The sequence below is a fragment of the Chinchilla lanigera genome, unplaced genomic scaffold (assembly GCF_000276665.1).
Source record: "Chinchilla lanigera isolate Chin_1 unplaced genomic scaffold, ChiLan1.0 scaffold00024, whole genome shotgun sequence".
Lineage (NCBI taxonomy): Eukaryota > Metazoa > Chordata > Mammalia > Rodentia > Chinchillidae > Chinchilla > Chinchilla lanigera.
This window is the reverse complement of record NW_004955425.1, coordinates 25925454-25941664: the sequence shown is the minus strand read 5'-3', so window position 1 is coordinate 25941664 and position 16211 is coordinate 25925454. Positions and strand designations below refer to the sequence as shown.

Below are 16211 nucleotides of genomic sequence, written 5' to 3'. Positions count from 1 at the left end.
GCTTGGCTGATGGGGGAGTGATATGGGCCTCAGAACTGGTAGAAGGAAGTAAAGGCATGGAAGGGGAAAAATGGTCTTTCAGATTGGTATACACCTCAACCTTTACTGTCCTAGGACTTAGGAATAAGGCCCTTTAAGTGCTGCAATCTTTATTTCCCCAACAGTTTAAGTTCTTGTTGGTTAACGTGAGTTCTCTTAAGTCAAAGCCCTGACACTTCCTGCCGGTGTTACTATTTTCACTTGGTGTGTAGAACTCCTTTATTACAAAAAGAAATGTATGCTTCAGTTGCAAAATACCTACCATAATTTCTGCTAAGGGAACAAACCCAATAACAACACTGTTGTCCTGGCGAGTCTGGATCTCCTGAACATTCCCTCTTCTCTGTGCCAGATCTGCTAGCACAAGGCTGAGGTAATCTCTAGGCACTATAACTTCAAGATTCATCAGAGGCTCCAAAACCTGTTTGTCAGCTTTCTTCAGGGCCTAAAGAGATTGGAGAGTTAAGTCAAATTTTTTTTACAAAAAAGGAATATCTGTAAAAACCTGAAATATTGTCCAAACTCTTACAACTAGGACTCTAGAAAAGCTGCTGTGGGAACTCTGTCCATGGAGATCGTATTTTGTAAGAAGTCAAGAATGTCACTGTTTGCTTACACATCCTAGCAGCTATGAGCCAGAGAGGGCAATACTGGAGGTAAAAGAGCTTTAAAAAAATACATTTTTTTCTGTTTTTCAAACAAACCATTTTTTTCATAACATCATGTTTCCAATCTTAGACTTCAAAGGCCAAGAAGATGCACACACAACGTGTGACATGCAACTGAAAATACCTTTCAGGATAAAATAATGAACTGCGCCCTTTTCTCTTTACATTCTTTTCCTTGACAACATGACCTAACTGCAGAGCTTCCACAGCACCTCCTACGAGGCTTCCTCACCACAACCCAGGCTGCATGCTCCAGCCGTGTACACTACCGGCCTGCTTTGGGACAGGTCTGAGTATCACACAGCTCGCCAGATGCCCCAAACCAAGATCAGCGTTTTATTTTCCAAATACTTCTCTTCCCTGTTTCTACTGCTGACCTGTGAGGTTCGCGTAGGCATGTACCTTCTGACTTTTCCTAGGAGGCCGTGAGGTTTTTGTTCCTATTGCTGGTATCCTAATTCAGACCCAGATTACCTCTTCATTCTCATCCCTTCTGTCTGACACTGCAACTAAAGGGATGATCTTTTCATCTCTATCTGGAATGTCTCCTCCTATGCCCACATCATCACAGCTTGGATGTTAATTTCATTCTAAAAATCCTAAGTCCCAGTTTTTGTGGTATTCTACCTGTTCTAATACCTTCCTTTAAGCTGAAGAAAAAAAATTATCCTGTTTGTGGCCTCCTCATGCCCAGGGAACTGTAAACACAACACAAATGGCTCAACACCTCTATGAACACTACGAACTTCTCTTAAGCAGAGAAAAGGAACTCCCCAAGCAGATGAGGATTAGGCAGAACTCTGTCAGGAATGCTTCATTTAAAGTAATGAACTAAGACCAAAGACTAAATGTTTTAGCCCCACAAAGTTAATCTTCATTTGTTAGTATATCTTTATTAAAAAGACTAATCAAATACTTTTTTTTTTAAAGATGAGTTCTTGCTATATAGTTAAGACTAGCTTTGAACTCACTGTGTAGCCCAGACTGGTCTTGACCTTGCAGTGATCCTCCTGCCTCAGCCTCCCAAGTGCTGGGCTTACAGGCATGTGCCCCCATGCTCGGCTAATTTGACCTTTTAAAAGACATAATTTTGTATTTTGAAGGTCAAAATACTGGGGTTTGAGATCTTTTGGATTATTATTTCAATATTAAAACCAATATCAGGAGAAGCTTTTTAAATTAAATGTTCTCAAGACAGCAGTGACTACATGTGATATTTCTATCTTAGGTGAACAATAAAAATCTTTTTCAGAGCATAGTTTTTGGTTTTCTGTTTTAATCTAAAAGCCTCTAGAGTATGGATTTAAGAGCTGGAGGTATGGCTCCGTGGTAGAAAATTTTTTTTTTTTGGGAGACAGGGTCTCGCCATGTAGTTTAGGCTGGATTTGAACTCACTATGTAGCCCAGGCTGACAATGAACTTGTGGTGATCCTCCTGCCTCAGCCTCTCAAGTGCTTGGACTATAGGCCCATGCCACCATGCCTAGCTATACTCTTAACATGTGTTCTGGGTTCAAACCCAGCATCAAGACAAAAATATGAATTTGAACTCACAACCTAATGTTCTCATGTAAAGTCAGTCACCTATGAGACTAGGGTATCCTCACACAGAGAAGGATGCATGGGATCAGCAGCAAGCACACCATGTTCCTGGCATCCAATCCAGCTGGGGGGGTCACTAAGGCAGGAAGCACAGTCCATGACGCTCCGGGAATTCTCCCCAGGTAGCCACACCAAAACCACACGCTCGATGCTTCAAGGAGCGAAGACACTTGCCCTGAATCTGTTACTCAGTGGGACTCAGCTGGTCTTTTAAGGAAAGCAGTCTTACATGAATAAACTCTAAAGCTGGAACCAACATTAGATCTTAAGTGTCCTTCATATTATACATCAGGGCCAAGCAACTCCAGTCTGTCTTTTCTGTAACCTACCAGACTTGCCTCTAATGGGTGTGACTGGGATGTGGAAAACACAGACACCAGTGAAGCAAACTCCCTCTGTCAAAATCAGAGGGTATTTTAGCAGCAATCTATGTGAGCACTGATCCCTAAGATCCTTCATGCTAAGAACTGTTGCTGAGTATAAGACTCGAGAGGCAAGGATGGGAATGCAGGCTCTGCAAGCACAGCACCTGTGAGGTCAGTGGTGCTCTATGCAATACAACTGCTTTAAAAGGACTAGGACAAGAACTCTAGTTGTGTACCTTTTGTATGCATCTTGAGACACAGGCAGAAACCATAGTTGCAGAGGTACCAGGATGAATTACCAGTGAATGTAAAGTAATTGTCACATCCTGAACGGGGGATCCAATCAGTGGTCCTGTGTAAGAGAAAAACATTGTATCAGAGTTTGGTATGTAGTGAGGAGTAACACAAGTGCAAAGCAGTAGGAGAAAGCACTATTGAAGTCAGGAAGAGATGGAAATGACCTGTAATACACAAAATGATTAGGAAGCTGGAGATGTAGTTCGGTGAGTTCAATCCCTAGTGTGTGCACTTGTAATTGATTTATCCCAATCAGAAAAGTATACAGGGGCTGGGGATTTAGCTCAGCGGCAAAAGCGCCTGCCTGGCAAGCGCAAGGTCGTGAGTTCGGTTCCTGGTACCAGAGAAAAACCAAAAAAAAAGAAAAGTATACAGTGCTGGATGTAGAAGCCACCCACCCTGCCCCATTAAAAAAAACTGCAAAAGCAGCTGTTTGTAATAAAAAATTACTTACATGGATATATTAATATCATACCTTTACATAGTATTTTGCTATGCACACACACACACACACTGATTCAATGACCAAATGGGCTATTACACTTCCCCTTGGTTGAAACCTCACCTTGGAGGCACGCATTGTGAATTCCATTTTCAACAGCTTCTTGGAAGTTCTTCAACATGTCTCTGCTGACACTTTCAGCATACTTGATCACTGGTGTGACAGATGGTGTCTCTCCTGGCCTTGCTTCCAGCTCTACACTCACGAAATGCTGTTTGTCTCCTAAAGTTCTATCTAAGGTATCTAAAACACAAATTGAATGTGGTACCTCAAAGATTTGTTCTGGAATTAGCGTCATCATTGGCAAAAATGCATACACAAGCTCAAGGTCTCACATTTTGTGTTTTACCTGTGGCATAAGCTGAGCTGAGGATGGTCTCTCGGTATGCCACCTGGAGAGGCCCCAGGTAGGTCTCTAGGCCATATTCCCGCTTGATTCGGTCATGAATAATTTCAATATGTAATTCTCCCATACCACACAGCATAGTCTAGTTACAAGGGGAGGAAAATAAATATCAAAGGAAGAATTACATTTAATGCAAAATACTGTATACAGATATGATGTTAATATATCCATTCAAGTAATTTTTCATTAATTATAAACTGAGCTGCTTTTGCAGGGTTTTTTTTGCAGGGGTGGGCTACTATATCCAGCACTATTTACTTTTCTGATTGGGATAAATCAGTCAAAAGATAATCTCTTGGCAACTCTCCCTCATGAGAGTTCCAAATGTCATGGCAAAATGGCATCTAGCTAGGACTATACTTCTCAATTATCAAGGGAATTCTGGTCAGTAGAACATGAGTACAATGCATGTTTACAGCTTCTGTATGGTTCCTTTAAGAGGAGGGTAAAGCCCTTCCCTCAGTGAATAAGCAATAACTGTCTTGAAACTGTGGCTGAAGGCAACACCCTATAAATAGGGAGATAACTTTCCCCCAAACACAGGACCACAAGGCATTTCCCAATCACCCTAAGTACCTTACAGCTTTTTAGATGGTCAAAACCTCCAGGCTGGTTGGAGGTCTGTAAAAGAACCATCATGCAAAAAAGAAAATGATTTTTATCTTGAGCAATATTAAAGTGTCGGCCTGGTGGCTTTGTCCACCATCCTAACAATATGATCCATGATGTGAGTTTTGGAATACACCTTCTCAGCTCTGAACTCCAGGGAAACTGGAGACTAAAGGCACAGATCAGCCCAAATCCATGGGAGGATGCGTGACTAAAGGTCAACCACAGACCATGTGACGGAGTCCCAGTAAAAGCTCTGGGCGTGGGCAAGTGGCTCAGGTTGGTAAGGCCCTGTGCCCAGAGGCAGAGCCCTGAGGATGAAGGAAATGTGTTTAGAATGCTCCCAGACTCCTCCATGTGTCCTTTTCCTTTGGCTGGTTCTAATTTGTGTCCTTTGGCTATAATAAACTATAACCACACATTTTTTAAAAAAGGATTACTTGGCATACAATTGTTCTTTTAAATATAAAGTTGAAAAGTCAATTGTATATAAACACAAACAGAACAATTTAAAATATCTGTGCATATATATATGAAAAAATATGTTGTGCTCTATAATATAGCACAATAAAAGAACATGTTTGGGGGAAAAGTGAGGAATAATAATCAAGTTCTCACAGAAAGGGAGACTTCAATTCTTTATTTGGTATTTTTTGTGTATTACTTTGCTATTACAGTGTACTGCAATCTTTCACATGTTTTTAAAATAAAAGATTCTGTTTTAATTATTGTTATTGTAGCCTTTATGATCAATTAAAGTAAATTACTATACTATTGCATTTAGCTGACATTTTGGGAAACTAAAGTATTTCAGATTGTCTAGATTAACTAAATCAGTTTATCTTTATAAAGACAAATTTATAGTATTTTAAATGCTTCTAAAATCTTATACAAAAATAAACCTGCTCTCTAAGAAATCAGTGCAGGTGATTTTTTTTTCTTGATGAATCAAAAACAACTGCCTCTCTACTGAATCAGAAGCCTGATTTTCCCACAATGCTCAGTTCTAATCTATCACTCCAGTCCATGTCAGGTGTGCTATTGGCATTAAAGTACTTTGCACACTTCCCTCCTAAGTATGCTGCTTCTACAAGCGTTGCTATAAGAGGCTCAAGGCTTTACCTTCGAGCGGTGCCTTATTTCCAAATCTCTCCAAAGGCAGTCTCACAGAGGGCCCAAAATGCTGGGGGTAATCTCCGTGTGAAGTGTAATTATATTAGGGAACTGAGGAGACTTTATTTAGCTTGACACTCAAATAACTGAAAATTTATATTATGAATTAAGAAAAAGGCTGTTTCAGGAGCACAGACCAGTGAGTTTTAGATCTATGCATACACACACATAACACACACACACACACACACACAAAAAAAAAAAAAAAACTACTGTCACAGGAAGATTTCTAGGGCTAAGGAATAACATGCGTACTTGTCCAGAGTCAGGATCAAGCTTCACTTTCAAACTGGGATCTTCACGCTGAAGGCATTTCAATGCATGATCCAAATCTAGGGGATGAACAACAACTGTTTTCTTTACATTCCACTTTGCAGTTAACTTACTCCATGTCCTAGCGTGGAGAAGGGACGGACAGCAGACAGACTATGAAAACACGAATGCAACGGCTTATGTCTAGATGTCCCCCAGGACCGCATGTGCTCACCGAGGGGGCTTTGGAGGAGAAGTGGGTCACAGGACCCTGGACCTAAATGTGATGTTAAGGGTGAGGCCTGGCTGGAAGGGGTGGTCAGTGGGGGTGACCCGGCGGGGTGTGTCTCCTCCTTGCTCCCGCCCTTCTGCTTCCTGGCCACCATGAGGTGAGCAGCTCTCCTCTGCCCGGTCCTCCACCTTGCCCTCGTGCCTTGAAGCCAGCCAACGATGAATAGGTGAGTCACCTGGGCGTGGTGGTGCACACCTGTAATCCCAGCACTTGGGAGGCTGAGGCAGGAGGATTGCTGCAAGTTCAAGGCCAGCCTGGACTACATAATGAGACCCTGTCTCAAAACCAGAGCAATAAATAAATAGGTGAGCCAAAATAAACCTCTCCTCCTTTAAGTTTTAGGTGTTGGGTACAATGTCTCAGCGACAAGAAAATGACTCAGACAGCAAATTTCAAACAGCCAGAAATGCTCTGTAGAGAATACAGCAATGTGACATAGTAATGCTGGGAGGTTACTTGAGACTGGGTAACCTGGAACAGTTTCTCCAGAACAATTCAGAAAAAAATACAAAAAAGAAGACACTTATAAGCAAAAGCTAAGGAAAACTGGTTTCAGAGAGAATGGTGGGACAAGGTACAGAAAAGCAGCAAGAGGACCATAGCTCAAGATCGGTGGGTAAAATGAAGGGTAAAGTGGTTGTCTAACACGCGTGAGGCCCAGGTTTGATCCCCAGCAGCACAAACAAAAGAGTGCCATTAGATGAGATGTGCGGCAAGATCAGACTACACACAGGCCTTCAGGCCATGGGCAGAGGCTGCGATCTGTTCTGGGAAGTCACTGAAGGGTTTTCTCTTTAAGGGGTGATAACATCATTTGACTACTTTACGAAGATCAGCCTAGCAGCCAACAGAAAAGCAAAATGCCTTTAGAAATACTGGCAGTGATGAAGGGGCTAAAGGAGGATAAAATTACATCACAAATAACCAGATACTAGTACAATCCTTCATCGATGTATCACCACAACCACAAAGGAAATATGAATGTATTATCTGTATTAAATATGCCATCTAAAGTGAAATGGTAAGTATATTCTCCTTTATACAATAAAGATGTTAGAAGTTCAGCAAACATAAAATGAACTGAAGGAAAATGTGAGCCACAGGTTAACGAGCTAACTTTGTCAGTCATACGCCAAGGTGCTCCTGGGGACCAGGCCTCCTGGAACTGTGCTGTCCGGAGGCCACAGGCAGGTATTACTAATCTGAACTGGGAGGCACTGCAAATGTAAAATGCACACCAGATTTCAAACACTCAATATGATGAAAATGTAAACTATTTCATTAGTACTTTTAGTATTAATTTCATGTTGAAATGATAATACAGATTACCTGAAATGCTTGGGACCAGAGTTCAGAGAATTACAGATTTTGGATTTTTGTATCAGTATGAAAACTGCTATGTTGGGTTAAGTAAAACGGGGTTATTAAAATCAACTTTACCACCTGTTTTCCTGCTATGGCTGTGAGTGATTTTGCATTATACATGTGGGTTACATTCCTTTCCACTGGACAGTGCGGCTCCGGCCCAACTCCTTGACGTGGTCCCAGACCTGCTGAGTCAGTCCACGCTTTAACAAGAGCCCCGAGACACACATGCACATGCAAGGTTCACAGGCATTTTTTAGATTGTTTAGATGTTTTCACAGAAATCCGAAAAGAGTAACTCTACAACTCTTTTTGAATGAAAAGATACTGTTAAATTTTATTATAAAATATATTCATTCAAAATACTTATAAAGACTATCCTTCAGGGAGCTTGCTGTGCTGAAAACAGAACTGTGTCAGAGGGTGTCCAGTGTAAACTGGACGATGGACAAAACACAGTGGAAGCACTGGAAAGGAACACAGGGCTTTGCAGGAGAGAGGCTGGAGTCGGGGAGCCCTGACACATCCCTGCCTACAACCTCTGAGCTAATCCCCAAGGTGAGATAGCTCAGTGGCATAAGTGCCTGCCGGTAAGCACAAGGTCCCCAGTTCAATTCCTGGTACCAAAAAAAAAAAAAAAAGAAAAAGAAAAACAGGCACCAAACATTTTCTCCTAGTCAAAGGCTTAAATTCTTGAAGGTAAAATTGGCTGGTACCGTTCAACTGCAATCTTTACATTTAAACTTAGGAACTCACACTGTTTGAAATATGAGTATGACTTGAATATGCTTAAAAAACTCATTGTGGCACATACCTGTAATCCTAGCACTCTGGGAGGCTGAGTCAGGACAACTGCAAGTTCAAGCCCACTGTGGGTAACTTGGTGAGACTCTCTCAAAATAAAGAAGGCTGGGTGGAGGGGGGCAACTTAGAGACTTAGGAAGACCCTGTCTCAAAGAAATTTAAAAGGTGCTGAAGTTGTAGCTTAAAGTGAAGGTCCTGAGTTCAATCTCCATTAGGGGGTAAAAAAAAAGAACTCACGGTTACTCTCTCAAGCAGCCTCAGTCCTTAGATGCCCAGTGACTCCTGACAGGATTGGGCAGCCAGACTCATCATCCACTATTCCTTCTCTCCTTCGTCTTTTTGAGACAGGGTCTCGCTATGTAGTGCAGGCTGGCCTTGAACTCACTTTGTAGCCTAGGCTGGCCTTGAACTCACAGCAATTCTCCTGCCTCAGCCGCCTGAGTGCTGGGAATAGGCATATGCCACCATGCCTGGCCCCCTAATCTTTCTTATCTGAGTCGAGCCTATACCTACTTGGCCCAGCAGCACTCTAAGGCAGCAGGAAAACTGCTGCTCTGTCTGTTTTAACTTCAGTGCTGTTCCTTAACCAAGTGGACAAGAAAAAATCCAGCTCTCCTCAGTACCTGAGGCTGTCTTATATCTGCACTTACATTTCTTTCATGCGAACAGCATGGAGAGAGGCAAGGCCCTGGAGCCCCTGCTTCGCTAGGGACTTTCTCTTTCCCCCTGGGCCCTCAGCAAGCCATGGGGTGGGAATAAAGATTTCTTTGGTTTTTCTATAATTTGTAAATTCAACTTGTTTTCAAAGAAAGGAAAACATAGTTTGTCCTTAATCTAATACAGGAATCCATCAAAAGCCTCATAGAAAGGTGATGCTGAGCTGAACCCTAAACAAAAGTACACATTTTCCAGGCGTACAGAGTCAGAGGGAATCACTATATGTGACAGAGAACAGGGTGAAAAGAAGCAGCAGTGCAAAAAGGGTACAGCATCTTCAAGAAATTAAAACTACTTTCCTACGGGTGCATAGAGTGTACTCTTATTTTTTCTTTTGCAGTATTAGGGACTACCCGAGGGGTACCAAGACAGGCCCTCACTAAGTTGCCCAGTTAGCCTCCTGTCCTCCTTCCTCAGCCTCTCAAAGCCAGGATTACAGGTATAGCTACTACACCTGGCAAAAGAATGCTTTTACAGATTCCTCTGCAATCAGTGTTGGTCAGTGACATAAGAAATGTTAAGAGGGGAGGGAGTACATCTCCCCTCATAAGCGTTTTCTGCTGTCAAGAACTACAAGGCGACGCCCTAAGCTCCTACAGTCATCACAGGACGGTGCACTTGGGCAGAGCACGAAGACCAGAGCCTGGGCACCTGGTGATTCTGTGCAGCCACCCTCTAACCCCTGGGCGACCAATTAAGGATTGTTTTACAAGAGAAAAAAACAAAACTTTGGTTCTATCAAAGCAATTATTATTTAGGAGCTTGTAACTCCTAAATAATACATGTAACCAAGTCTACTTGGAAATGAGACAGCTGCAATCATAGACTTTATATTTCACACAAAGGAGTTTGGCTTTGTGCTATAAGTAATAAAAAGCCACTGGAGAATTCTGAGCTAATCTCCTAAACAAAGCATATACTCTAATTCCTCAAAGGTCAAACAACATTAGCCATAGTATATAAATTTCTTCACTGGATTCTAGAGGCTGAGCTAGAAAACAAAGTAAGTGGCATTTTTATATATGAAAAACTTGAGTAATCAATCAGTTATTATCTGATCTACTACAGTATAAGTAAGGCCGATTACTTGTGAGCTCATAGCTAACAGTGGAAGAACAAGAGTAAGGAAGAATATGAGAAAAATGGCCAAGATACAAGAAAAGAAAAATACAAAAGAGTTTGTAAAACTACAAATACCTAAGTAAAAAAACTAGACCAACCACAATAAATGTTCACCAGTAGGTTCAGATCCAATTTCACAACCACATAAGAAGTCCGTAGGGGTCTACTATATTGTACTCAGAGCATCAAGCACTAACTCACTAACACACTGTACCTGGTTGCTTGGCTCCCGACGGGGGTTCTATGGTACAGAAGAAGACTGGTTCTGGGACCTCTACCCCAGCCAGGAACAGTCTGTCCACTTTGCTGTTTTGTCTCTGCTGCTTTTCCCCCTCTCCCTTGGCTCGCTGAGCTGCAGCCACCGCACTGGACTTGGAGGAGACAAGGGTGTCTCCGGTGGCAGTCTGCAAGCAAACAGATGACCTGGAACAAAACAGCTTCTGCCGCTAATGGTTACCAGATAAAAAACTCACCAGAACTTAAGAGAAATAAATTAATAAAGCTCACTATAACTTTGTAGAAGGAAAGCTCATTTGACTTGTGTGAGAATTTTATCCAAAATGTTGCTGTAATAAACTCTAACAAACAATAAAACAAACATACACATGCACAACATACCACCAAAGTTTACTTGGCAAAATAAATGTACCTGGTTAAATTTTCAGTCATAACAAGAAAGGTTAAGGACAAATCCACAAATCCATTATAGTGCTTTAACTTTCTTTTTTTTGGTACCGGGAATTGAACTCAGGACCTTGCGCCCAGGCAGGTGCTTGTGCCGCTATGCTATATCCCCAGCCACTACAGTGCTTTAAGACAAGAATTTATTACTATTTTACAGAAAAATCTCTAACTAAAATATACAATTAACCAGAATACCCTTGATCATGCAGAACTGATAGCTTCTATGTAGAATCCAGTTATTCTTTAAAACTACATTTTCAGTTTTAATCTTTTATATCATGAAGTTCTTGCTAGTTTCCTTTTCTGTAAAGACAATCCTATGAAGCAACAGTCTGAACACATTTGTAGAGCTCCTTCAAATATGTACAAGGAGCAGGTCCTGCCTTTGAGTAGATGGAGGGCACACTTCAATACCAGAAGTTCAATATCCACAGAATGGAAATTTTCTACCCAGGGATCCTGAAACTTACAATTAACCATCAAGAGTTTAAAATGTTAAAAGCAACAATGTTTACCCAAATGACAAATATACTGAAGTTTAATGAACACACATCTGACTTAACACACAAACAGGAAATGTCCTTAATTTTAACCCATCAAAAATAGATACAACATGAAATATTTTCATCTGTTCATACTACAAGTATCTATGTAGTGCCTACTTCATGCAAGCATTGACCTACAGACAGGACAGAATTGTGAGCAAAAGGAACAAAAATCCTCGCCCTCATGGAGCCATCACTAGCAAAATATCTTTAGTTATTTCCCACTGAGTTGTAAGGTTAGATTAAGTTTTCTGCAATGATCAAAACAAGCAAAAATCCAATGGGAATAAAAAAATACTCAAGCTTAAGACTTGTATATGTATCTATAAATTATATATTTATTTAGATTTGAACTTTGTGAATATAAATACAATCTATTCTGTGTTCTGTAATTTTCTATCAAATGTGTGACATTCAACCAGTTGATAAACAGCCTGCAATATTCATTATCCCACTACCGACAGACTTTAGACTTAAGAATTTTGCTACTACACAGCACCTACCCGTAACTAAACATTTAGACATTATTTCCAAGAGAAGTCATTTGGTCACTTACATGTTTAAGCCCAACAGTCAAAGCAATGTTACCAGCAGTCAGTGAAGGGATTTCTACATGTTGGTCAGCAAATGGCAAAAGCAGACGACTTATTCTCTCCCTGTAAAACCATGATTTATATTAATAAAGGACTTTTTAAAAATGAGTACTGTTTTAGAAAATAACCTAAGCTTCTACTCACGTGCAATTCCCATTAATATTATGGACAGCCAACTGGGGTTTTAGCGTGCCTGAGTAAATGCGTACAAAAACCAGTGGTCCTCGCTGCTTGTCGTGGAGAACTTTAAATGCCAGTGCACATAAGTCGCCCTTATACCACTGCCTATAAAATAAAAAGACATTCCCAAAAGGCTGGTAAGATACACTTCCCATGTGTCTATACAGATCAAATCAGAATCATTGCGGAGAAGATCCCTCTTATCCCAGCCCAGTAAGTAATGTCATGCCCTGCTTCTCTTCTTACATGGACTACATTATTTAATAGAGATATGGTAGTATCTTCAAAACTAAAAATAATGAATTCTCTTCCCATTGTTACCTCTAACTGCAAATGATGTCAAAGCCAAGAGCTCTCTCCTTAAGAAGTGTATCTGAGAAGAGCACACCCTTCTCAAGAAATGTATAAAGGATAACCCAATAGGTACCTTTCAGCATTTACTCTCTTTGCTCCCTCCCTGTCCAGCTGCATAACTATAAAATTCTACAGTCCAAACTCAAACTTGTTTAAACTGTCAACATTCTTATTTGTGTTCACTGATAAGTTTAAGGAAGTGTGAATTTTCCTGAAATTGCCAAATTTTGTGTATCGGTGCACTTTTCTCAGGAGAAAACAGATTTATTGGTCTGAAAGTCTATGACTTAAGTAGGTTAAACATTTCAACATAGTATTTCTCTAATCTTATTCCTAGTCCTTCCCATTTTTAACTTTAGCAAATACAAATATAGAGAGCTTACTATATACTAGCACTATTCCTTGTGCTCAATGTTAGCTCACTGAATTGTTATACAAGCCTGGAGATAAGTCTTATTCTCTGAATTTTATAGGTAGAGATGCTCAACAACTTGGAAGTGCTGGTATTTAAACCCAATAATACAAAGCACATGTTCATAGTCGCACCACCAGGATGCATTTCCATTTAGAGATGTAAAGTTATTAATGTCCTATCTAACAGAACTGAAGCCCACTTCTCTGCTAGTGGCATAATGCTCAGATTGTACAGATTTATTACTCAAGAATAAAACTGTTAGTGACAACAGGAGTAAAACAACAATCCTTCTTTACAGCTACAAATTACATTGAGCTTATGAAAAATTCTGAAATCAACATAAATATAAATCTACTGAATGTTTAACACAAGGTCAGTATTGCTCACACACAGTGAAGTTACAGTTTAATTCCAACTGTAAACATGACAAGTTATAGAAGATGATAAAAAGTAAGAGTTACTATGTAACTTTTCAAGCAAAGAAAGTAAAAGTTACTACGGCTCTTTATTAATCATTTACAAAGATATTCTTCACCAAAAGTGGTGATTTAACTTCTTTTCCTGAAGCAAGTCTTACTTGTCTTGACCTATTTGTTTTCCTGAGGCTGTAGGATTTAATCTAGGTACTCACAGAAAGTCACAGTTGCGCTCCTCAGGCGAAGGCAAATACATAGTAATAGCATCCAACAGGGGCTGTACCACTTTGTTTTTCAGTGCACTTCCACACAGCACAGGCACTGCTGTCTGAGCCAGTGTCACTCTGTGTATTGCAGTCTGCAGCTACAGAGCAGAGATGTAAGTGAACATCTATTTCAGATCCAGTATTCTGATCTCTGCCAGAGTCTCTCAGAATGACAGGTCTTCCCTCACCACCCTTGTAAAACAGCACTCCTCACCACATCTCCGTTATTCTTTACTAGCACTACAGAAATACTACTAAATTCCCAGAAACTAGAAAAGTTTAAGATATGATAGGTGCTCAAAAGTATTTCTTGAACCAATTAATTAATAGTCTTGTGATTCAACATTGATAGCTACTAGAAGAACTGGTCAGGAATAAAAACGTAATTTTTTCCAAATGAATTAAACAAAATCCAGAAGGAAGTCAACAGGGCCAAGGATACAGCTCAGTGGCACAGCTCCTGCCTGGCAAGTGCAAGGTCCTGAATTTGGTTCTCAGTACCAAAAACAGAAATCAAAGAAAAAAATTTTAAAGACCTCAAGAACCAAGAAAAGATTTGTCAGTTATTAATGAGAACTGGTAGGTCAATTCCACTTTAGAGTGTGAGCTCCCTAAAAACAAAATTCATGTTACACAAACTAGGGTATAATAAACATGTTTAAACATTTTAAATATGAAAAAATTTCAAAAAATGTTTTTCATTTGAAAGGAAAAAAAAAATCACTTTTTTCTACATCTTACTTCAACTGTCTTAAAACTATGCCTCAGTCCTTGTGGGCTTCCTTTTTGTTTGTTTGTTTTTGAGACTGGGTCTTGCTATGTACTTCAGGCTGACCTTGAACTCACTAGGTAGCCCAGGCAGGCCTTGAACTCAAAGCAATCCTGCCTCAGCCTCCCAAGTTCTGGGATTACAGACAGGCACCACCACACCCAGCCTCTAATTCTTTTCACAGATGACCTTTTAGTGAATTTACTGGATTCATCATCTTACGGATTACCACTTGATGCACACTTCACTTGGCGACTCTTATGTTTCATAAAGGAACATAAAAAATAAGCTTGTCAAGTTCATGGGGCAAGTCCCCAGCAGATTCTTTACCTCTTATAATTAACTGCTGTATCTTACAAGCCTTTTCTCACATCTGATGCTGAAAAACTGTTTTTAAAAAAGAACCATAGTGAGTTTCCATTCAAAAGTAAAACTTACTCAGAAAAATATTCTGAGCAAAATGACACTGTAGTAGCCTGGACTTAAGTACAAACGTTCTACCTGTGACTTCCCTAAACATCCTCAGGAAATGATCAGCATGATGAGGAAAGGCTAGAGAGAGTGAGCAATTAACTGATCCTGGCTTTATGCAAGAAAGGTGCAGTTGTTAATTCTGTAAAGTACATCCAAAAGTAACAAGCTGCTGACACTGCATGAGTACCTATATTAGCGACTTTCTTAATTTTGAAGCCAGTATGTAAAGTTAGAAAAGCAAACATATAACGAAGACAGAGAAATCAAACTACATCCAATTAGTAAAACTTAGTCAAAACAACTGAATAATGTAATTACCTTTTCAGCTGGTAGCAAATCAAAATTTTCACTAAATTCACCTAAAACCAAGTCAGCAAATTCATCATCCAAATCAGCAACCTATAAAGAAAGATTTTAAATTCCATAACTTGCATTTATTTTTGTAACTATTAATTTGTCTAAGTAGTATAAATATGCATTATTCAAATATTTCAAGGTAGCTACACGATCCGCTTTATTCAAGCTAAACAACTCTTCACATCTAACTTTTCTTTAAAAAGAAAAAGGAAATTGAAATTGAAGATAGGCTATTATGAGTTTCTCAAATTTACAGAAGTCAGAGCCTGATAAAGCAAACCAGTAAAAGGCTACCTACTTAAAAGTGCTCAAAGTAATGAATGAAAACACACAATTTATAGCCAATAATAACACACACAATTGATTGCTGGTTTTAGATAAATGTGGGAGTTTTAGTTAACAGGAAGCTTCATCTGGTACCTAACATTTGAAATGATCATCAGATTTTCCAAGAAAGTAACTAACAGAACTGATCTTACTGTGATCCCACAATGAAGGAAAACATGTGGGGTATTAGTATTACTTAATAAAAATGCAGCTCTCTAGTTCATATTCTTTTCATAACCCTCGCCTATATGAAATATGATAATTCAGCTGACAAATTAATAAACCAGCCTCATAAGTTGCTAACAGTGTAAGGGAGAAAAATATTTAAACTTGGTGAGTAAACACAGAGTTAAATTTATGCAGAAATGTACCTAACTGCCCCCCAGGCAGCAGTGTGTGTGAGACAAAGCCTAGCTTCTGGAATGGGAGTGCCTGGAAATGGGTTAGTCAGGCTGTGTCCCTTACTATACCTTAGCTCCTCACACAGGAACACAAGAACCTGCCTCTAGGGCCACTGTGATGAGTGAAGGAACATCTAATTCGTCATGCCTCAGAACATGTGGTAAGTGCACAACTGTTCGAATTATACTTAAAAATTATTACGATGGTAAATTTTCTA

The 16211-nt window shown here is 39.9% G+C and overlaps 1 protein-coding gene across 3 annotated transcripts in view; it reads right to left on the bottom strand.

The window, feature by feature from the left end:
- Positions 1-16211, bottom strand: part of Gfm2 (G elongation factor, mitochondrial 2) — a 38365-nt gene that overhangs the window by 720 nt on the left and 21434 nt on the right. For all 3 annotated transcript variants that reach the window (XM_005386062.2, XM_013514801.1, XM_005386064.2), the window contains 10 exons: positions 15227-15307; positions 13615-13763; positions 12179-12319; positions 11998-12097; positions 10427-10616; positions 5916-5992; positions 3822-3960; positions 3536-3715; positions 2910-3025; positions 302-484 (listed from right to left, as the gene is read on the bottom strand). In XM_005386062.2, the coding sequence (XP_005386119.1) occupies positions 302-484; positions 2910-3025; positions 3536-3715; positions 3822-3960; positions 5916-5992; positions 10427-10616; positions 11998-12097; positions 12179-12319; positions 13615-13763; positions 15227-15307 (1356 nt within the window). The remainder of the gene's footprint in view (positions 1-301; positions 485-2909; positions 3026-3535; positions 3716-3821; positions 3961-5915; positions 5993-10426; positions 10617-11997; positions 12098-12178; positions 12320-13614; positions 13764-15226; positions 15308-16211) is intronic.